Source organism: Ammospiza nelsoni, chromosome 24 (genome assembly GCF_027579445.1).
Source record: "Ammospiza nelsoni isolate bAmmNel1 chromosome 24, bAmmNel1.pri, whole genome shotgun sequence".
NCBI classification, from domain to species: domain Eukaryota; kingdom Metazoa; phylum Chordata; class Aves; order Passeriformes; family Passerellidae; genus Ammospiza; species Ammospiza nelsoni.
Genome location: NC_080656.1, coordinates 6,831,196 through 6,854,987, shown reverse-complemented (window position 1 = coordinate 6,854,987; position 23,792 = coordinate 6,831,196). Strand labels below are relative to the sequence as shown.

The following is a 23,792-nucleotide window of genomic DNA, read 5'->3' as shown; positions in this document are numbered from 1 at the left end:
AAACCAACTGGAAATTCATGGTAATTCATGATAAGGAAGATATTTCAAACACAGCACAACTGTGAGTCCTGCACACACACACACACCCAGGGCACTGCTTTTAGCAATTAAAAGCCCATCAGAAACCCAAACACTGCAATTCTTGCCCTGAGAACAGGCACACTCTGTTCCCTGCACACAGCCCTGCCTCCCTTCACAGCTCAGTGCCTGTTTTGTTGGCACAATTATAAATTTTTAACCACAATCTGCACGTCTGTCCCTGGCAGACTTTGGACATGCAGGGATGCTCTGAGGGCTCCCCACACCTTGGGAGAATGAAGAAATTCCCTCCAGGATTGAGCTGTCCCAGCTCCCTCCCTGCACACAGAACTGGGAAATGTCTGCCCAGGGACACCAGCCTGGCTGAAGGCTCAGAAATGGCTTTTTAGCAGGGAAAATGGGTGAAATCAGCTGCATCTCCAGTTACAACAACCCGGGAAGCCAACTGTGACCCCAAAACGTGCAGGGGGACTTGCCAAGCCCAGGGATAAAGGGAGGGATCTCCCCATCCCCAGGGATCAGCAGCCTCCCCCTTCCACTCAGATATTCCAGCTGTTCTCAGTTATTCCAGGCTGTGCTCCCAGCCCCCTCAACCACAAAACTCCCAAAAAAAATTAGACAAGGACAAGCTTTCCCCACTCATGGAAAATTCCAGCAACATCACGTTATTGGGGGGGGGAAATAATAATAACTCAACTCCCAGCAGTGCCAAAATGCTCCCCACAATCAGGGACTGACAGGGATTGAAGCTGCTCACATCCTACAGGAACAGCCTCGTGTGCCTGGGCTGGAGAAACCTCAAACCAAGGACATTGAGGCAGGACTGTCTGCAGGAGATGATAATTTAAATTAACTTTAAAAAAACGAAAATGAAGCAGCTGCTGCCAAGGGAAGTGTTGGCTCTGAGTTTTTCTGGAAGTGCTCTGTGGGCAGGCACTGAAAGGCTCCTATACAGCACTGCTGGCAGCCCATCATTTCCTCCTCTGGCTGCATGGCATGGTTTCCTTGCACAAGGAACCCCAGAGCTGGAAAAGGGCATCTGTGCTGAGCAGGGCTTTCATGCTCACTTCACATCATCTGAGCAGAGTTTTTAAAAATGGCATTTTTGGCCAAGCCTGTGGGTGGCAGGGGAGGCAGGAACTCAGCTGTGGGGTTCAGGTTCCCCAGGGAGAAGGGTTTTTATTGGGAAAAAATAAAAATCAGAAATCTGTATTGAAAAAAATTCAATTTGAAATCCAGACCCCATAAAACAAACATTCTAAATCAAAATTCAGTTTCATCTCCTCAGGGTTTTCCAGAAGCACCTGAAGGTGAAGAACTCAATGGCAAAAACTTCCGTGAGCAGCAGAGAACAGCACAGACCAGAGAGAAAATGTGACCAAAAGGGTTAATGGGGCTATGAAAGGTGCTGGTTTCTGTGAATAACAGGATACCCAGGAAACACAAGGGATTTAATGCACGCTTAGTTAACATCAGGCTCTGTGGGAGGATGCTCTAACAACACCCAGCCTGACTGATTTTACAGCCAGAAACTCAGGGCCTGCTCTGCAAGATGCTCCAAAAATTTGGTTTTTAAGAGCAGGAAATTCCTCCTGGAATATCCCATCTTATCAGGCAAGACAACACACCTGGAGCCAGGAGCAGCTCTGGGTGCAGGACAGACCCCGGGATGCAGCACAAAGCACCTTCAGGAGCTGCTCCATCAGGAGCTGTTCCATCAGGAGCTGCTCCATCAGGAGCTGCTCCATCAGGAGCTGCTCCATCAGGAGCAGCAGTGCAGGATGCTCAGCAGCAGTGCAGGACCCTCAGCAGTGCAGGATGCTCAGCAGCAGTGCAGGACCCTCAGCAGTGCAGGACCCTCAGCAGTGCAGGATGCTCAGCAGAAATGCAGGATGCTCAGCAGCAGTGCAGGATGCTCAGCAGCAGTGCAGGACCCTCAGCAGTGCAGGATGCTCAGCAGAAATGCAGCAGGGCCAGGAGCACTCCCAGCACCCTGGAACCTCCCTGGGGATGCTCAGCAAAGCTCATTCTGGGCTGAACCCACACAGACATTTGGATTTTCTGATCTTTTCGCTGCCAAGTGAAGGATGTGAAGGCACGTCAGGCAGGTGCACAGACACATCTCCTGCAGAACACAACACTGCCTGCTCCAGACTGTGCCTGCCCCACTGAGAGCACCCAGGGAGGTTCACAAGGGCTTTTGCAAAGAACAGGCGCTCATTTCATCATTTTCCCCTGTTCACCATTTTCCCCAGTCCATCATTTCCTCCTGGCTGATGCTTTTCTGCTCACCCTCTGCCCCTCACCAATGCTCAGCGTGCTGCGTTCCAGCTCAGCAGCAGCACCAGGTCTGCTCTCCCCAGGGCTGTCCCTGTTTCACTGATTTCATTCCTTCACCCAGCCCAGTCCCGGTGACATTCCAGCACACAAAATCATCCTGAAGGTTGGGTGATTTTGACTCCAGTCAATCCCAAACCCTCAGGAACCCCACAACGTGCACAGAAGCACCAGCAAACATTTCTGACACTGGGCAGCATTAAAATTTCCTTCAAACAAGGGGATTAGCTGCTGGATTTGGATGGATTGGATGCTCAGCACAGCTAATAATACCTGACACGGGGCAGAGCAGCCAAAGCTGATCTGTGATTGCCATGCCCACGGTTCTGGGCACTCACTGACACATCAGAACGCACAGGAACAACTTCAGGCTGCTTTCCCCCAAAGGGTTCAGAAATACATGAAAGAGATCATTCACAGCTCTTAATAAATGCTCTTTATAAAAATAAATTCAAAGCTCTTTATAAAAATAAATTAATAAATGTATTGTGCCTTCTAGGGGAAAAAAAATAAATTAATAAATAAAAAAATCAATGCTGTAAGAGGATAAAAGGGTTTAGGGTATAGAAAACCAGAATTTGAGGAGCCCCTGGAGCCCCCACATGGAAGCAGCTGAGATCCAGCTGCTCCTATCTCAGGGTTCAGCACAATTCCACTTTGAGATACCATAAAATAACCTGCTCCTGTCTCAGGTTTAAGCACAATTCCACTTTGAGACACCCAAAATAACCCCAAACTCAACAGCCAAAAGCAGGATCTTGAACCAAAGCTGACCCCACATCTGGGGACAGATGTGCCCAGTGAATTCACACTTCAGGCAATGAGGGGGAAAAGGGATTTGGTGCCTAAGTCAGCGTGGTCAGGGAATCCAAAGCGCAGGTGGGATCTGTCTGTGCGACAGAAAAAGATAAAAAATCAAAGCTTGCTAATTGAATATTTGAAGGGAAAGATTAAAATGTTCTGTTATAAATTCCTCTTTACAGAAAGCGGAGCTGTAGGCACAGTTCTGCCTTCAATCCTGCAGCTGCACAGATAAAAATACCCACAGTAACCCAAGATAATTTCAACTCTGGAGTAGCATCTACGTAATTCATGTCCAATCAACTCCTTCCTAAAATCAGCCCTGACTCATGAATGACGGGGGATTATTTCAGTTTTAAGAAACATTTTCTTCCCCTGTGGGAAAAACACAAAGTGCTGTTTGCTCATCCATGCTCAAAAGTGACATAATGAAGAGGGAGCTTTGTATCACTAAAACACAAATAATTAAAGATGTTTTTGCACGGGGGTTTTATTCCTTTTCTCTGTATCTGCTGAAGAAAAAGCCAAACCCACAGGATAATTCCCACAGCAGCCAGGAACTGTGGCCAAGCAGAGAACTGCAAACAGCACAAGCCAGCAATTGTCTGTGCAGGGAACAATGGATCTCTCCACGGGGTGAGCTCATTAAAAAATGCACTCAGGAGGCAGGGCTGGCACCCAGAGCTCACGTGCAAGGTGATTTTTGTTATCAGCCTGCACCTCCGGGGACACCCTCAGCCCTGCCCTCATCACAACAGAGATAATGAGCTGCAATTACAGCCACACGCCACCGAAAATAAAGAAATAAATTGAAATTTGGTTCATGACAGGGGGAATACAGCCAGAATATCTGAGTAAAACCATCTTCTGTCAGAGGCTGCTGAATTTCCCAAAGCCCCTCCGCAGGCACTCCTCTCTTCCTGGTCATTCCACCAATGTTTTGCATCACTCGGATCCTCCTTTTAATCACCTGCTCTATTTCCCCTACTCTCCCTCAAATTGCTGCAAACTGGGAAAAACAGCACCCTCAAAGTTTGGTAACAGATGGCAGCAGGGATGTGGGATCTCCTACATGCCTGCAAGCAGGAATTCAGTCACTCCTGTCACTGAGGGAACAGCAACAAAACCCTGGGAGAAGGTGACTCACTGGGATCCTGCCACAGCTCTGGGGAAAACAGAAATGAGAACGGGTCTGAGATTAATGAGCCAGGGCTTGAGGCAAATAATGAGAGATTTTAGGGAGAGAAGGGACAGAAACATCTTTTTGGTGTTATTTCACAGCAAGCCCTAACCCAAAGCACTGGATGGGGGTTCTGTCACCCCATTATTCCTTCCCCATCCCTTCCAGTTCCTGCTCCTCACAAACACAAGGATCCACCACCACCTCTGCCTCTCCTTATCTTTTTAAAGCACCTCATTTTGCAGAAATTCAGATTTCCTGCATTGATTCACCTCCTTCGCTGCACAAATCAGGAGGGGATCACCCAGAATTTCTGGTGCCCACTGCATAAAACACCCCAGGAAAAGGTGGGCACATTCTCCAGGAAAACCAGGCAGAAACAGAGAAATCTCATCTGTGCACAGAAACTCCTCCTGCCATCTCTCAGCTCTCTCCATCTACGCCAGAAGTTCCCCCCCACCCTTAATTACACTTTGCTCTGAATTAAGCTGGATTTTCCCCTCTTCAACGAGGACAATTTTCCCCTTCATCCTCATTTATCTGCCAGCATTAAAATTCTGCTGCCTCCCAGTGCATCCCTGCTAAACCCTGCCATCCCAGCGATGGCATTTGGGAGCCATTTCCTGCCTGGGATTTCCATCTCGTGCTGCCCCTCACGTTCTCCCCAGTCCCACAGCCCCCAGACAAAGAGCACAGCAAGGAGAGGCATTTGGAGCTGCAACAGGGACCCCATTGTCCTCCAGGACATCAAAGTCCAGCCTGCAGCTGCCCCTAATGGGCACCACAACAAGAACGGGGTCCTGCCTGGCTCTGCTGAATTGGCACCAGGGTTTGGAGGGGATTTGCTGCTCCTGCAGCAGGAACCTGCCCCGGGTCAGGCAGGAGCTGCTGGTTTCATGGGGCATCACTGTGCTGGCATCTCATTTTCTGCCTCTTCCAGGCAGCACAGGGAGAAATTTGGGGTGGAATTCAGAGATAAGGGGTGCTGCTGTGGTGGGGAACAGAAAGGCAGAGCTGCAGAGACTGAAATGAGCTCTGAGAGGGTGAAAATACCTGAGTGTTCATTTCAGTCTCTGTATCTCACTATAAATGGGATGGACAGATCCAAGTCACTATAAATGGGATGGGTAGATCCAAGTCACTATAAATGGGATGGACAGATCCAAGTCACTATAAATGGGATGAACAGATCCAAGTCACTATAAATGGGATGGACAGATCCAAGTCACTATAAATGGGATGGACAGATCCAAGTCACTATAAATGGGATGGGTAGATCCAAGTCACTATAAATAGGATGGATAGATCCAAGTCACTATAAATGGGATGGGTAGATCCAAGTCACTATAAATGGGATGGAGAGATCCAAGTCACTATAAATGGGATGGACAGATCCAAGTCACTATAAATGGGATGGACAGATCCAAGTCACTATAAATGGGATGGATAGATCCAAGTCACTATAAATGGGATGATAGATCCAAGTCACTGTAAATGGGATGGACAGATCCAAGTGGTTGATGTACAAAATGGGAATGCACTGGTGATGCATGGATGGGAGATTGCCACTGATCTACACTCAACGTTCATGCCATGGCTGTTTTTCAGTTAGAAGGGAAAGCCAAACATTCCCAAAGCTGTGAGTGGGAATTCCCAGGCTCCTGCTGGGATTGCCCAGGAGATCCTGGTGCCATCTCCTCTATGGCTCCCTGACACTGTGAGCAGGATTCCCCCTCCAGGAGCTCTCAGGGCCATTTCTTGTACCTGGATATTGAATAAAGCACTCCCACAGCTCGCACAGCAGCCCTGAGCCAGGGGAGCAGCCTGGGCCAGGTGTCCCCAGGGAGTTCAGGGGATTTAGGTTAAGCACCCATCTGGCTGATTCCTTCCACCGCCTCCTGCAGGCTTTGTGTTCTGCAGGGAAAAAACTCCCAGCCACAAACCGTGGCTGCTGCTCCTGAACAATCCGAGTGCTTCAGGAACCTCTGCAGTGCCTGGTCACACACAGGGCACACACCCAGAGGGCAGTTAATTACCCAAAACTGCAAAATCCCCGTTCCCAAGTGCTCTTATCTGCCCTCCCAAAGCCAGAGCCCCTTTCTCATCCTCGCCGGGTGAGAACTCCCTGGTGTGAAACTCACCAAAGGCAAAGCCCCCCGGCAAAACAAAGAAACAAGTTAATTAATTGCCCTCTTGAAGGAAAGCACAAACAAAGGCGGAGTACAACACGAACATGTCAGTGCTGCAAAGGGCACGTTCGCTGCTCGCTGATCTGAGCCCTCTATTCACCTGCTCGTTTCTTAATTAGATCTTTTAGCCTTAACATCTCCTCTTTCTTCACCACCACACAGAGAGGTTTATTCTACACTTCTGCTCGCTTCTTAATTAGATGTTTTTAGCCTTAGCATCTCTTCCTTCACCACCAAACAGAGGGGTTTGTTCTGCACTACAAAATGCAAATGTGGGATGAGAACCGAGCAGAGCTCGCAGAGCTCCCTGCACTTCTCAGCTTTATTTTACTCCCATTTCTTCCATCCCTCTGCCACGTTCAGAGTGGATGTCTCTCTTATCCATGCTGACAGCAGGAGTGGGAACACCACGCAAGTTCCCTTCCACCAACAAGGAATGACTTCACTGTTGTTTTCCTAAGCATGCACAAAAACCAAGGGGGAAGGACATATGCAAAGCCTGCTCCCAGAATCCCTTCCCTTGCAAATTCACGGAGTTTGCGGAGTGGTTTCCATCTGTTTGCCAAGAATGTCAGATAATAAATTACTATTCCACCTTCTGTGCTGGAAAACAGAGCAGCAAAGGGAGCCTGGAGTCCCCAGCCAGCCCTGCCTGATCCTCCCAGCAGCACAAACCCCACAGTCCTGCCCTGCTCCACTCAATCCCCCCTTTCTGGGCCAATTTACTCTTCCCCTTAACTACACTTTGCTCTGAATTAAGCTGGATTTTCCCCTCTTCAATGAGGACAATTTTCACCTTCACCCTCATTTATTTATATTGAATATATTAGGATAAATTTAGTTATATTATAATTATTTATAATATAATTATATACTAGGATAAATTTATTTGAGGATAAACCAGACCTGTGAAATCCAAGGTACAGAAGACACCTGGTCCCCACCCACCCCTGGGACAGCCAGGCTGTTCCCAGGCACTGCACACGATCAATTTATTAATAATCATTTATCCAGGAACATCAAAGCTTCAGTACGCAGCAAACAAGAGACAAACGTTGTGAAAAAGAAGAAAAAAGAAAAAGGCAGTGGGAAAAAGTAAGGGAATAATGGAATTAGGAATTAATAATGTATAAAGCCCAGAATGAAATGGAATAGATATAAATCACAGAGTTAGGAAACAATGGCATTAGGAATTAATTCGAAACCAGGACACATCACCCAATGCTTCCCCACCAAGGGTAAAATTCATAAATTTATGTAAAAATTCATGGTGGCAAAAGGAAAAAAAAAGAAATATTTAGAAAAAGCCAACCCTGCCAATGTCACAGGGACTGCAGTGAGCTGAGAACCATCACTAATTCTGAACTGAGGCCAAATAACAACTGAACCTGAGAGGAGAGGAGGGAAAAGCACCAGGAAACCCCAAAGCAGACAGGGAATATCAGCACATCAGCGCAGCTCTGTGGCACTGAAACCACAAAACTGCACAAAACTGGATTTCAGTGCCCCCCTGCAGTGCTGCAGTGTCCTGGCTGCTCAGCCCTGCCAACGTCTCCCTGCAGCTTTTGGGGAGGGGAAACACAAAATTCCCCAGGGAAACACACAAAAACCCCACACACAGCCCCAAAACCTGCAGCTGGAGCAGGCAGCAGCACCCACAAAACGCTGAATTCTGGGGAGTCACTGCTGGATTTATCCTGAAAGGCTTCGTCCCTCCCAGCGCAGGCCAGGCACAGAACAGATCTTTGCAATGGAAATGGGATGCTGATCTCTTTGAAAACCATTTAATTGCAAATCTCTTGGAAGGAAGGCAAGGAACGGGCAGGGTTTAGTTTGGAGAGGGAGGGAGAGCTGCACACTCCCTGCACAACAACTCTCGTGAGGCACCAGATCCAAACACCCACGAGTGATGGAGTCAAACAGGGCCAACCTGCAGCACTGCTCAGCTGCCAGGGAAAGGAGATTACAGCAGGAAAACCAGGTGGAACCAAGCCCAACCCCAGATTTATCCTCATGGAGTGTCCTAAGTGCTGAGCAGAACAGCTCCTGCTCCATGTGGGACGCCCCAAGGGCAGCATTGGGGATGAAGGGAGAAGATAGATGATGTTATTACAGATTCCTAGGGTAACTCTGCTCTTCCTACCTGGGCAGCAGCACACACAACCATTTAATTCCAAATCCTTTGGAAGGAAGGCAAGGAACGGGCAGGATTTAGTTTGGAGAAGGAGGGAGAGCTGCACACTCCCTGCACAACAACTCTCGTGAGGCACCGCATCCAAACACCCACGAGTGATGGAGTCAAACAGGGCCAACCTGCAGCACTGCTCAGCTCCCCTCAGCTGCCAGGAAAAGGAGATTACAGCAGGAAAACCAGGTGGGACCAAGCCTAAGCCCAGGTTTATCCTCATGGAACATCCTAAATGCTGAGCAGAACAGCTCCTGCTCCATGTGGGATGTGGGTGGGCAGCACAGGGGATGCAGGGAGGGGACAGGAGAGATGGAATTACAGATTCTCTGCCCTTCCACCCTAGGCAGCACACACAGAAGGTCCTGGGGAGAATCTGGCCACCAGATTTACCAAAAGAACTCTCACAGCCATTTCTGCCCCTGGAATAATTATTTATTTCCTCCCACCCAGTGCCCTCAGCACTAACACACTGAAATCACTTTGGTGTCACCCAGAACTGCCACTGTGTGACTTTAACCCAGCAGGAACATTATTTCCTTATCAGAAAGAGAAGAATTTCTATTTATCCTGGATTCTGTCATAGTTTGAGACAAAATTATGGCAAACCCAGCTGCCTGCACCAACACTGACCCAGCTTCTTCCTTCCACACAAAGAGGATAAGAAAAACCAGGTGTTTATTTAGAGATGTCTTCCCAGTGTTGAATATTACAAGATACACTCACTCCATCCAAAACTCCTCATCAGAAGCAGGAGGTCATGAAGGAAACCATCAATGCACCCAGCAGACAAACAGATAAATACTGAGCATCCTCATCACCTCCTTTATGGCTCCTCTTCAAAAAATAAAAGTCTCCCACTGCATTTGATGGTTTTTTATCAACAGCACAACAAATCAGTGCCATCTAGTGGAGTCCAAAATGTTAACCTGGACCACAGCTTCCAAATCTCACCTGTCTGGAATTCACAGCCCCTCAAAGAGCCTTCCCTGCAGTGCAGGCAGCTGATCCACCCAACAGAGGAGTTTAACCCTGCTCAGCTCCCCTCACCTTCCACAAAGCTGCAGGACCAACACCTGGGGCCCAAAACACCTCCAGCATCAGCAGAAACTCACCTTTGGAGCCCCTGAATGTGCAGCCAACAGCTCTGCAGTCACACAAAATATGGGCCAAAAATCAACAGAAATGTTCAGTGTAGGGGAAGAAATGCTGCACTGATTTATAGGGATTTTCCAGCAGTTCAGAATTAATAATGCATGAGGGTGTTTAACACGGTGCTACCACCACAGTTCATTAAGAGCACCCCAATTAGCACTGTGGGATTCTGTGTTTCTCTGGTTCAGCCCCTCCACAAGATCATTTCACTGCTTTAGGAAAGTCACATTTGTCCAAACAGAACAGGAGCAGAAGCTCCATCAAAATCCCTTCCCTAAAACTCCAGGTTTTAGGTAAGCACAAATGTGATTATTTCCCTTTCCACTGGTACAAAACCATTGCTGGGGTTTGGGATTTCAAGCCCTAATGCAGTGTTCACACGCCATCATTAACAAAAACCCCAAACCATGAGCAATGAGTGAATTCACTGGCAACAGAATTCACCAACAAGATGTGGTGAACCAGAAGCTGCAAGATCCCACCCCAAAGTTACAAACCCATTCCTGTCCCAATGTCCAAGGAGAGAATCACACACCTGTCTGCAACAAAAATCCATGACAAAAATCACCTTTTCCTTCCCAAACGCTGCTCCCACTTTAGCAACCCCCAGGAATTTCACAATAATCCCCAACCCTGGCTCCCACTTAGCTCCCACGTGGGAATCTTCTGAAATTGCCATCAAACATGGAAATGCAGATACTCTGGAAGGCTCTGACGCAATGCCAGGCAGGGATATTTTTAGTTCTAATCCATTTAAAGTGCTAAATTCCAAGGGAATCAGCAGCATTGCTTTCACTCACCACTCCAGCTGAATTCCTCTGCTCCGGCTGCTGCAATCTCCAAGGAAAATGAGATAAGAGAACCCTTCACCTGATAAGAAAATACCTTTATCTTTTGTTTCTTTAATGCTTGGAGGTGCTTCTGCATGTGCCATTAAATAATAAATCACACTCCATAAATCTCCTGGACACAGAGGACACTGCAGGAACCATCAATAATGCAGGGCCCAAAGCAGGAGTGGGGGATTTCTATTTTTATTTCCTGGCTGCTTTGGATGGACCAATTTAGGCTGATAAAAAGCAGCTCCTGGGAATGCACAGAAGCTTTGGGACAGGGCACTGATCACCCTCCAGACCTGCCAGAGTGCCTGCAGCTACAAACCAGAGCCTGAAATCCAGGGATGAACACAGCAAAAATGGTCCTGGAATTCAGGGCTGAACACAAGAAAAATGGTCCTGAAATTCAGGGATGAACACAACAAAAATGGTCCTGAAATTCAGGGCTGAACACAGCAAAAATGGTCCTGGAATTCAGGGATGAACACAACAAAAATGGTCCTGAAATTCAGGGATGAACACAGCCAAAATGGTCCACAATGGCTTTGTGCTTTCATTTAAATCCAGATCCAGTCTCATGAAGCAAGAATTCTTCATATAAAAATGGCTTCCTTTCACCAAAATAATCAGGATTTCAAAACTTGGGATTTCATCTGCACGTTCTGGAACATTCTGCCATTTGTGGGGGATTAACAGGTAAAATGTAACTAAAACAGAGACAAGTTATCAGAAACTGCAGCACATCCAGTAAAAAGCAAAAAAAGCTTTAAGGTACTATTTTCACTTTAAATAATGCAATCCCACAAGCTTGGGCACAAACCATTTATTTCTACAATTGTTTTATCAGCAAACACCAAGCACTGCCATTGATAAAAGCAGAAATTCCTGAAGTGTGTTTGCCCAGAACACAAAAAACCCACAGCAAACACACTCCAGGGACTGCTCCAAGGGCACCTTTTCACTTTGAATATTCAAGAAAATAATGGGAAAAGCTGCTCCAGAAACTGTGTGGGTTTAAAAAAGAGTGTGTTTAAAAAAAAAAAAAAAAAAGAGATTTTTAAAAAAATCAAAGGGTTTGAAGTGCAGCTTTCTCCTAGAAAAGAGACTGAGTGAAAAATACCTCAGGGCTGGGTTTGCTCAGGGCTTTGCTGATGGTGTTGAGGTTTTTGTTCGTGCAACAGAACCCAAGCGTGAGACACACAAAATGCTGACAGATTGGTTCGAACCCTCCCAGAGCTGAGAGCACCCAGCAAGGAAAAAAGCAGAGTTTACATCAATTTTTGTATTTTCCCTCCCCACTAACACGGCATTAATGAGAGTAGGTCACATTAATTGCAGTGTCAGCAGCAAGGCAGGGCCTGGGTGGAATAAAAAATCACATTTTCTCTTTCAATGAAAAGCCTGTTTTTTCACCAGGTATAAGAAAGAGCAGCATAAGTCGTTTATGTAAAAAGAAATGGTTGTTAAGGAGATTTACATTGATTTTTACTCAATTAGGCACTTGGAATTTTCATAGGGATCCATCAGAACCTGGGAGCAGGTGAGAAAAATTCCTCAATTCCTCCCTGGGACTGGATAAAAGCAGGATTTACCTCCTGGTGCCTGATACTGTGCAAAACCAAACTGCACACCACAAAAACTTCCCCTCTTTGTCAGGAATTAGAGCATTCTACAACAGAAACACCCAATGCTAGACAAAAATAACTTTTACTCTATATAAAGTATTTATAACTAAATAAATTTTTATTTCCTAGTGTTTATACTGAATAACTTTTACTCTAAACAGAAATATTTCACAGTATTTCCTGCTCTGGAGCTAACAGCCATGCCAGCCTGCAGTGGGAAACTAAAATTACAAACAATCACTGCAGCACTATGTTATTTTTGTCCATGAAGCACAAACTACTCCAAGTTTGCTTGTATTTCATGAAATATTCATTTTACAGAGAAATGGAGAAAAATCAGAGAGCAAAATAGCCAAAGCCCAAATAAAACCCAATGGCAAAGCCAGGAGTGAATCAATATAAATTAAATCTCTGATCTGCAGCTCTTCTTACAGAAAAAATATTTTTAAAAAATTAAATTTTATTCCCTTCCTGTGTTCCAGCTTCCCCTCTTCATCCCCAACAAACCCCAGCCAGGAGGGAGCAGGGAATAAAAGGAATAAAAGGAATAAATGGAATAAATGCTGCGAGCCTTGGCAGAGATCACGGGGAGATTAAAGTGCAGCAGGATTTGGTGGTGTGCAGTAATTCCTGTGTCTGCTCCACGCTGCACTGGGGGATTATCTGCTGCAAACACAACTCCCCAGCTCTGCTCTTTTCACTCCTGCAGCTCTCAAGAATTATTAAAGTTCCTTGGCCAAGCAGCTGTTGGTTGTTTTTTGCTAAAACGCCAAAAGTGTCTTCCTATCACTGCTAACACAGTGAAAAATGCAAAACTAAATCCTCCAATGTTATAATTAGCCAATAATGATGGAGTGTTTTGATCCCTGGACTGCATGGGATCTGTGATGCACGTTAACAAATTTGAAAGAAGTTTTATTTTGGTTATTTTGGGGATTTCAGAGCACACCCAGGTGGGCTCTGAGCGCTTCATCAGAGCAGAGCCACAGCCTGCACACCATTAATCTGAATGATATAAAAACCACGTTTATGCAGCTCTCAGTGAAGGGAAATGCCAGCCCTGGTTGTACTCAGTATTTCCTGCTGCACTTCACCTCCAAACACTGCAAGTGAAACAGGCTGTAAATGGCATTATCAGGGAAATAAATGGGAATTGGCTGGCAGGGATGGTCTGGGGGGTTCCTTCTGACTGCGGTGACACAGGCAGAAAATCCACCCAATGCTACCCCAAAACATCCACACCTAAACCCAACAACTCTCACTCAAATACAGCCAAAATGAACAAAAGTGCTCTCCCCATCTTGCTGCCTTAAAGCATGACCAAATTACACAAAAATCTCTCGTGCTCTCTACAAAAATACCCAGAAAATACAATTTTGTGTACAGAGAACAACAACATTGGCTGGCAGGGATGGTCTGGGGGTTTCCTTGTGACTGCAGTGACACAGGCAGAAAATCCACCCATTCCTGCCCCAAAACATCCACACCTAAACCCAACAATTCCCACTCAAATACAGCAAAAATGAACATTGAGCAGAAAAATGCTCCCCATGTTACCAAATTACACCAAAATCCCTCGTGCTCCCTACAAAAACCACCCAGAAAATACCATTTTGTGCACAGAAAACAACAACAACCACACCAAAAGCTCCACTCCAGCGATTCATTTCCACAAAGACCTTAAATCCAACCTCAGCCCAGGCTGAACATCATCCCCAAGGCTTTCTCAGCTCCCTGGGTACCTGTTTGGAATTGCTGCTTTCCATGAGTTCACTGCAGAAATCCACACCAGCAGGGAACCCTGCCAGTGTTCTCACAGAACAAAACAATCAGGTGTAAGAAATGTGCCCAAGAGTTGATAAAAGGAGGAAAAGCAGCAGCAAAGAGACACCAAGGACTCGGCACACAGCTCAATAATATTGATTAACCACAAAGCCAGGATGACAGCGTTGGATTTGGGGAGCACAGTGACAGGCTCACTGCTTGTCTGAAATGCAGATTTTTCCTCCCAACAAAAGGTTTTCTTCAGCACAACCAGGACCAGTTCTCACCTCTCTTCACAACATGAGATGGTGGCAATTCACAAGCACAGTCTGCAGCCCAATTCTCGAGTCACTGTACAAAATTCCTGTACTAGAACATCTGTATGTACATCTGTATCCATCCAGGCATAGATATATATTTTATCTGCCCATTTTCTCCTTCAGAGTACCAACATCACCCACTGAAACATCTCTACTGCTCACTGAAGTCCATGTTTCAATATCTATGAAACAAGGACTTCAATATCTACCATGTTTTTTTGAGATTTGTACAAAGAAAAGGGGCCCAAATCTCCCCTTTTCTGGATTTTTTTCACAGACACAGCTCATTAACACCTCACCTCACACTGCCCCAGAGCAGCTGAAGTTACAAAAAAACCACATCACCAGAGGAATGCTGTGTTAGTCCCTGTTATTCCCAAACCCACACAATCTGGGATTTCCATAACCTTTACCTGGGAGAAATCCTGTTATTCCCAAACTCACACAATCTGGACTTCCATAACCTTTACCTGGGAGAAATCCTGTTATTCCCAAACTCACACAATCTGGACTTCCATAACCTTTACCTGGGAGAAATCCTGTTATTCCCAAACTCACACAATCTGGACTTCCATAACATTTACCTGGGAGAAATCCCGTTATTCCCAAACTCACACAATCTGAGATTTCCATAATCTTTACCTGGGACAAATCCTGTTATTCCCAAACTCACACAATCTGAATTTCCCCACTCTTAATGTGGGAAATCCTGTTATTCCCAAATTCACACAATCTGAGATTTCCATAACATGTACCTGGGAGAAATCCTGTTATTCCAAAGCTCACAAATCTGCCATTTTCCCAACCTTTACCTGGAAGAAATCCTGCTATTCCCAAACCCACACAATCTGAGATTTCCATAACATTTACCTGGGAGAAATCCTGTTATTCCCAAACTCATTTGCCTCAGCCTTTTCCTGGGAGAAATCCTGTTATTCCCAAACTCATTTGCCTCAGCCTTTTCCTGGGAGAAATCCTGTTATTCCAAACTCACACAACTGAAATTTCCCCACCTTTACCTGGGAGAAATCCTGTTATTCCCAAACTCAAAAATCTGACATTTCCCCAACTTTTACCCCCTCCAAGTTTCCCAAGGGGATCATGACCTCAAGCTTGGCCTGCTGAGATCCCAAAAGGCCAAACCCACAGGATAACTGTCCAATATTTAATTTTACCCCCCAGCTGCCCGAGGAGCCAGGCAGAGCTGGGGGTGAATATTTGAGTATTTTGTGCCCATTTGGCAGGGCACAGCTCCGGGCACTCGGGGCCGTCCTTCCCCGGCCACTGCCCGGTTCTGCTGCTCTCAGCCCCTCCACTTGAATGGAATAAAAACCCTTTTGAGCACCACAGTCCCAGAGCCTGCACAATGCACATGGGAGCTCCTTTGAGAGGCTGATTAACATGCAAGGACAGCCTGGGCTCTGAGGAACCACCACGAGCATCCCCAGCCCGAGCTGCCCTCAATCCCTGCTGTGTTTGTTTCAAATTAATGCCACAGATTAGAGCCCACTTTGCCGACATTGTGCCACCACCTCCAATCTGGCTGCTCCTATTTTAGATTATGAAATAATGCCAAAGATCAGAGCCCAGTTTGCCAATTTTGTGCCAACACCTCCAAACTGGTTGTTCCTATTTTAAATTGTGCAATAATTCCATGCATTAGAGCCCAGTTTACCAATATTGTGCCACCACCTCCAATCTGGCTGCTCTTATGTTAGATTATGAAATAATGCCACAGATCAGAGCCCAGTTTGCCAATTTTGTGCCAACACCTCCAAACTGGTTGTTCCTATTTTAATTTTTGCAATAGTGCCATCATCAGAGCCCAGTTTGCCAACATTGTGCCAACAACACCAAACTGGTTTTTCCTATTTTAAAATATGCAAAAATGCCACAGATCAGAGCCCAGCTTGTCAATATTGTGCCAACACCACCAAACTAGCTGCTCCTATTTTAAAATATGTAATAATGCCATTATTAGAGCTCAGTTTGCCAACATTGTGCCAACACCACCAATCTGGTTGTTCCTATTTTAAAATATGCAATAATGCCACAATCAGAGCCCAGTTTGCCAATTTTGTGCCAACACCACCAATCTGGCAGCTCCTTCTTTGGTTTTATTCCAACCCAGCCCTGAATATCCCACATAAGAAGGTGCTGGAAAAAAAATGGGATTTCAGTTTTTGAATGTTTATTGCACATCAGTCTTCACTGTAAAAAGAACTGCACTTTGTAAATAAATTTTTAGGGGTTTTTCTCCATAAAACAAGGACAATTACAATCCTACAGTTTGATTTCAGGGACAATTAACTAAATTCTGCAGGAATATATTGCAGTTGTAGTAACATTTAAAGTATTTTTTATACAGTTGCTTTTGGGACAAGAGATATTAAACATCTGGGAAAGCCCATTCAAATATGGAGGCGACAATTTTCTATTTCCATTGTCTAAAATCTTCATCACTTTATTTCATCATTATCACCTGCTCAATTCCACAGCTCAGCCAGGGCTCTCCTCTGGAAAGAACCCTGAATTTCACTGATTCTGGCCAAACTCTGCCCAAAACATGGCCTGGATGTTACCTGGCTCATTTCTTCCTCTAACCCTTCATTTCATACAAATCCCCATTTCTGTACACAGATTTTCCCATTCACGTCTTTGCAGTCACATTTCAAGTTAATCAATGTGGTAAATTACAATTAACCATAAACCAGCAACAAACAATTAACATTCTTGTTCCTCCTAAAGATTCAAGGGTGAGAAATGTCATGAACATAAACAAAGAAGGAAAAGTGAATTAAATATTCAAATAAGCTTCTATTAGAACTGTTTTTAGAAGAGTAGAGGTAGGAAAATCACAGAATAGTTGGGAGGGACGTCTTGAGGTTATCCAGTGCAGGAGGGGAAGGCAGGAGGTCACCAGGGGTTTGGCCAGGTCTGTTCTGAAGGTCCATGGATGGAGAAGCCACAATCTCTCCACTCAAACTGGTCCAGGATTCATCCAACAAAAAAATTTAAAAATTGAAAAATAAAAAAATAATTTTAAAAAAGGGATTTTGGTGTGTTTTCATATATGCAGTGAGGATTTGCTGTGCTGTATTCCAGTTGGCTCTGTTGCTGGGAGATCCTGGCTGTCTTCACTCCTTCCCAGCAGGGATTTATGCACATCCACATCCCCTGGAGCCTTCTCTCAGCCTCTTCTCACACCAAGATGCTCCTCCAGTGCCTCTGCAGTAAATCCACTGGTTGTGCTCCACAATTGGACCCCACACTCCAGACGTGGCCTCAGCAGTCAGGAGCAGGTGGATTTTCAGAGAATTAATCCAACTTGCCTGATTTTAACAACAAATTGTGGAAAGCACCTACCCTGATTTACCCAATGGCTGTACCAGTCTGAAAAACTCAGCTAGAAAGGAAACATAAATATTTCTGCTCAAGGCATGATGAGATTGACAATTCTGCAACAATTCAAGCAGTCAAGAGTTTCTTTAAATGGGTTTTGTCCTGTCCAGTGATGCCCTGGTGAAGTGATGGACATTTGTTTTAACAAAATAAATAATTTCTGCTTCTCATTTTAAGAAATCGACCATTTCAATGGATTTCCCAAATATTTTTCCACATTATTCTTCCCAGGTTGTACTGAACCAGCCAACTCCCATTTTCCCAACTCCCCCTGCATCTGTCCTGTCACAAGATCTGGATGGAAACAGAGGATGGATCAGCCCTGACACAGATCCCATTACTGCCTGCAGCCCCAAATGGATTTCCTTGCATCAGAGGTGGGACATGGCCCTGCCTGGGCCAGAACAACAGGAAAGGCTGTGGGATCAGGGGCTCTGTCCCCTCTCTGACCTGGATTTAATCCTGAATTCCCCTGGGACCTTTGGTGCCTCCATCCCTGGGCAGGGCAGGGCAGGAGCACTGAACCCACCCTGAGCCATTACAGAGCAAACACAGATTCCTGAAAATGCCCCCCATTTCCCACCCCCAGCTCTGTTTCTGCAGAGCCAAGTGCAGGCATTCATCTCCAGGCACAAGCACAATTTTTATCCTGTTCTCGCTCTGTGATTTCTGCTGCAAGCACCAGCTCTCCATCCCAATTATTATTCACGTTGGAGAACTGAGATAACTCCCCCTGCTCTTAAGCACAGCTCTCTGTGACTCTACCCCACAGCTGCTGCTGCTGCTTCTTCAGAGGAATCTTAAAGCAATTTGCACTTGCTGTGCAGGATAAACCTCCCATTGTGTGCCGTTCCCCCAAAATCAGCTTTTCCGGCAGCTGGGCTGAGGCTGCTGATGCCCCACATTTGTCCCAGGCAGAATTGAGCTGAAGCACCTCCAGTACACAAATTCTTGGGTCAGAAGGCAAAGCTGTAACAGGGGCCATAAAATGCTCTGGGGAAGTTTTCAGGTGGTTTTGGGTATTTTAAAAGATGTCAGCAACTCCCTTGGTGGGGGAGTCCTTGGGGGGCTCAGTTATTCCCATTCCTCCCTTGGGGGGGGCAGTAATTCCCATTCTCCCAGTTCATAAACAACAAGGAAAACACAATTCTGTTTCCTTGTCATTTTCAAAGTCCCGTATTTACAAGTGAGTGGCATCGCTTGTTTCACATCACATTTCACACCCGTGGGAAAGGACAGAATTGGGAAATAAACAAAGAAATCAATGCCCTTGTTACAGAGCGCCTGGAAAACTCTGCCCTGGTAGCATCAGATCCTGGAACAGCCCAAGGTGTTGTGGCACAAGGTTTGCCGTGGAATCACAGCCACTGAGGCTGGAAAAGCCCCCCAAAGCCATGAGTGCAAGCTGTGAGCAGTCCCCACCCTGCCCAGTAATTAATTCCTTGGACACCTCAGGGATGGGCAATCCAAAGCTCCCAGGGCAGCCCTGCCCAGGTTTAACCCTTCCCATGAGGAAATTCCTCCTGAAATTGCTTTTTGTGCAACCAGAGAATCGTTAAGGTTGGGATAGACCTTTAGGATCATCAAGTGTCATTGTCAACCCTGCAGCAGCACCGTGTTCAGCACCAAACCCTGCCCCAAGTGCCATTTCTGGGCACTTCCAGGGATGGGGACTCCATCCTGTGTGTGTCATTTACCCTGGGAAGGTCTGGAATCTGCATCACCAACCCTATGGAGAGGGATTATCTGCTTTACCATCAATACAGTGAAAAGCACTGGATTTAAAGCCATACATTTATTTAATCTCAATTTTATCCTTGATTTTGATCCGTTTCCCTCCATTCCACGTGCACTGCACGCCCAAACCCCCATGCAAACCTCCCTGCAGAGGCTGCCCCAGCCAGGCCCAGGGGCAGGCGGGAGCAGGAGCTGCCATTTGGCTCCGGGTCACTTCAAAAGGCATCGTTGCTAATGAGCAGCTGCATTTCCCCACCAGGAACCCAGAAGGGCCCTGCTGCCAAGCCCTGCTCATTTCCATCCCCGTGCACAGCCAGCCCTTTGCTCCATGCTAATGTGTTTTCCTAAACAAAAGGAGCCACAGCCAGCCCAGAGCTGACCTTCACATTTGCTCCTGTGATTTGGATGCCTCAAAGTCTATTTGCCTGGTGGCTCTTTTTTTTCTTTTTTTCTTTTTTTTAAAAAAATCACATTAATTCCTCAAAAAAACATGCGCAGAGGAACCATCCAGGAGCTGCTGGGAGCCGTAGTTCCCTGCCAGACACACCCTCAGCCCAGTTATTCCCATTCTCCCCGTTTATAAACAGCAAGAAAAACACAATTCTGTTTCCTTGTCGTTTTCAAAGTGAGGGTTTACAAGCGAGTGGCTTTGCTCGTTTCACATCCGTGGGAAAGGAGAGAATTGGGAAATAAACAAAGAAATCAACACCCTCTCTCTCTATATATATATGTATATATACACAGAGCACCTGGAAAACACTGCCCCGGAGCATCAGATCCTTGACGCTTTCTCAGAATCCCCTGCATTAAAGCCACCACACAGTTCCAGGGGAAACAGCTCCTCCCAGGCTGCCTGCAGAGGCATTTGGGCAGGTTCATAACGCCCATCTCACGTTGAACACACTGCAAAGACGATGCTTCCAAAACCACGCCAGAAACCCACCCCAAACCGCCAGAAATGTGCCTTTTTTCTATCACCAGGTGTGCAAAACAACGAGGAAAACCGCAGGGTGGCCTTTGAAATGAGGAAATAAACTGGGCTTTGTCTCCTCCCCGAGCTGTCCCTCTGCTCCTCGCAGACTGATGGCAGCAGATGCAGGATCCCCTCCTCCTCCTCCTCCTCCTCCCCCAGCAATTGGTTCTGCTTCCCTGGCAGCCCGTGCAGGAAAGCCACGGCATCGCCCTCCCACCCCAAACAAACAGGAAAACCATCAAAACCCCCCCTGGCATTGTGTACCCAGCGCCCGCACCCAGGCAGAGCAGCTATCCTTAAAATACATTTCTGGAGGCCAGCCAGGAAAAGTGAAGGCACTTTCAGCCTGGAGAGCAGCCACAATGTTTAACACTTCAAAACCGGGTGGTTGTGGAGTTACTCATTTGAAATGTCCTTAAAAAAACCTCTGACAAAACACACACTAAAAACTCCCTCCCCAAAAAAATACCAAACCCAGCCCAAGAGCCAATTGGGGAATTTTCAAGTTCATGTGTCAAGGGGATAAAGTTGGTACCAAATCCTCTCTATTCTTTAGGAAATAACAGTTCTCAGGATGCACATGAAAGGAGAGGAGCCATCTGCTCCGTCTATAAATCAGCTTCTGCATTATCAGGGAATGTTTTAATTTTACAGCAGACTAAATAAAATAAATCATCGCTACCAGAGGCCACGGGGGTACACATGAAATGTGGAATTATCCTAAAAGCCATAAAAACATGGTTTGGTTGTGAGCCCACCCCACAACTGTGCTCACACAACAGTTTCCTCAGGGATTCCTCACTGATGAATATCTCCCTCTTGCCTCCTCTTACATTTAAGCTTAAGGTTTCTTTAGCAGCACAATGAGAAAATAAATAGAAATAAATAAAACACCCTCTTGCACTGACATCTCCACAGCTTTCAAAGCAAAACTACCTCTCCCCCATGACAGAGTGGGGAAAAAAAGCAGGAACACAAGCACGGCATCCTTTAGGGTGGAAAGCAGAGCTGGATGTACTTGGTGCTGCTTTCACCATAAACACTGCTGCTGCTTTGTTCTAGCTTTTTAATATTTTATTTGGTTTTTGTGTTCTCCATTTTGTGCTGATTTAACAGATCCAGCTGTGCAGCTCCCTAGGCAGCCTCCATATTCATAATTATTATTATTGGATAAACATGTATTCGAGTGGGGCAACAGCTGATATGCAGATAATTTTTCTTTTGCTTACTCCCATTTATTTCCCCTGAGGGAAAAAAAAAAAAAAAAAAAGAACTAAAAAAAACCCCCGAAGCGAGGCGCTTTATTGTGGGCTCCCCCAGCCGAGAGAGGCGGCGGGGCTGTGTCGGGGCTGCGTCGGGGCTGTGCAGCCCCGGGGATGCGAGGGTGTGGCCGGGCAGGATGCGGAGCCGGGCAGGGCAGGAGCGGCTGGAGCGGGAGCGCGACCCCCCCGCCACGCACAGACCCCTCACAAACGCTCTCGGGTTTTATTTTAGTTAAACCGAGCCCAAACGGAGAGCCGGGCAGGGCTCGGGGCGGGTGCTGATGTTAAACAGGTGGCTCGGGTCTGGCAGCAGCCCTGGGGACGCTGGTGGCACTGTCACCGCGACAGACACTGTCACCAGTGCCACCGCGACCGCCACTGTCACCGCCAGCTCAGACAGAGCCCCAGCGGCGCTAATTGCTTAAGGAGATAAAAATCCCCAGCGTGGGGAGGAGGCAGGGACGGAACGCGGCAAGGACAGACATACCGACAGCTCCGGGGAGCGCGGGGACGCGGACACGGCACCGGGGAAATCCCGGAGCGCAGCCAGGCGCGGGGACAGCTGCGAGGGGGCGATGGCACCGCCAGCCCGGGATGCTCCCCAGGGACGGGGGACAAGGGCTGGGGAGCACGGGACAGCACGGGACACGGAACAAACACCGGCGGAGCGCAGCGCGGCTCGGGAGCGCTCCCCGGGGAGCGCCGGCACGGACAGCGCCGGGGAGGAGGGACGGACGGACGGACGGATGGATAGATGGATGGCTAGCATAGAGATGCGGCTCGGAGCGGGGATGGAGCACACGGGGATGCGGCTCGGAGCGGCGATGGATGGATAGCACGGGGATGCAGCTCCGAGCAGGGATGGATGGATAGCACGGGGATGCAGCTCCGAGCAGGGATGGATGGATAGCACGGGGATGCAGCTCCGAGCAGGGATGGATGGATGGATGGATGGATGGATGGATGGATGGATGGATGGATGGATGGATGGATGGATGGATGGATGGATGGATGGCACAAGGATGCAGCTCGGAGCAGGGATGCTGGCTGGGGCGGGGCCGGCGCAGGTGTGGCCGCTCCATCCCGCCGCTCCCAGCCCACCTGCCGCTCCCGGAGCTGGGCGGGGGCGACCCGGGCGGTGACCGGCGGCTGCCGAGCGGCCACGGCGGGGCCACCGCACCACGGCTCGCGCCCGGGGCCGCTCCACAACGGCAGCGCCCGCGCCCCTCCTTTTTCTCTTTTTCTTTTTTTTTCTTTTTTTCTTTCCTCTCCCTCTCCTCATTCTCCTGTTATTATTCCAGCCGCTCCACGGCGATCGCATCCCTGGCTGCGCCCCTGGCCGCGTCCGTGCCCCGGCGGGCGGCGGCCGCGGGAGCATCCCCGAGCCCGCCGCGACCCCGCACGCAGCATCCCCTCCGCGCCCATTGTCCGCGCCCCCCGCGCAGCGAGCCCGGCCCCGGGGGAGCCCGGCCCAGCGCAGCCCGGCCCGGCTCGGCACCCTCCTCCTCCTCCTCCCGCTCCGCTCCTGCCGCCGTCTCCGCCACCCCGCGGCCCCGCCGAGCCCCCGCGGCGCGGGGTCCGCCCGAGCCCATTGTTCGCGGCGCGCCCCCGGCCCGCCGTACCTGCGGCCCGCAGCAGGACGAAGGCGCAGGGCAGCACGGCGAGCGGCAGCAGCATCGCACCGGCGGGAGGGAGCGGCGGGCCGGGGCTGCGGGCGCGGGGAGGGCGCGGGAGCCGAGCCCGGCGTGGCCGCTCCGCTCAGCGCTGCGCCCGCCGCGTCCCGGCGCCGCCTGACGGCGCTGACTGACGGACCGCAGCGCCCGATCCCTGCGCGCGGGGACACAGATCCATCCGCCACGGGAAATAGTGCCGCGCTGCTGCGCGCCGCGCCGGGGGTGAAAGGGCTTTGTCTGGGGAGTAACGGAGCGGAGGAATAGGGAAATAGTTATTGCTCGTTGGTATCGTCTTGTTGTTTATTATCGTAGCA

General features: G+C 48.0%; 1 protein-coding gene across 11 annotated transcripts in view; it reads right to left on the bottom strand.

Moving 5' to 3' along the window:
* Window positions 1-23,549, bottom strand: part of NCAM1 (neural cell adhesion molecule 1) — an 88,226-nt gene extending 64,677 nt beyond the window's left edge. For 8 of the 11 annotated variants that reach the window (XM_059488278.1, XM_059488283.1, XM_059488279.1 and 5 more), the window contains exon 1: window positions 23,428-23,549. In XM_059488278.1, coding sequence (XP_059344261.1) covers window positions 23,428-23,482 — 55 coding nt within the window. In that variant the 5' untranslated portion in view covers window positions 23,483-23,549. The remainder of the gene's footprint in view (window positions 1-23,427) is intronic. The other 3 variants (XM_059488284.1, XM_059488289.1, XM_059488285.1) reach the window with 3 other exon arrangements.
* Window positions 23,550-23,792: the final 243 nt, after the last annotated feature.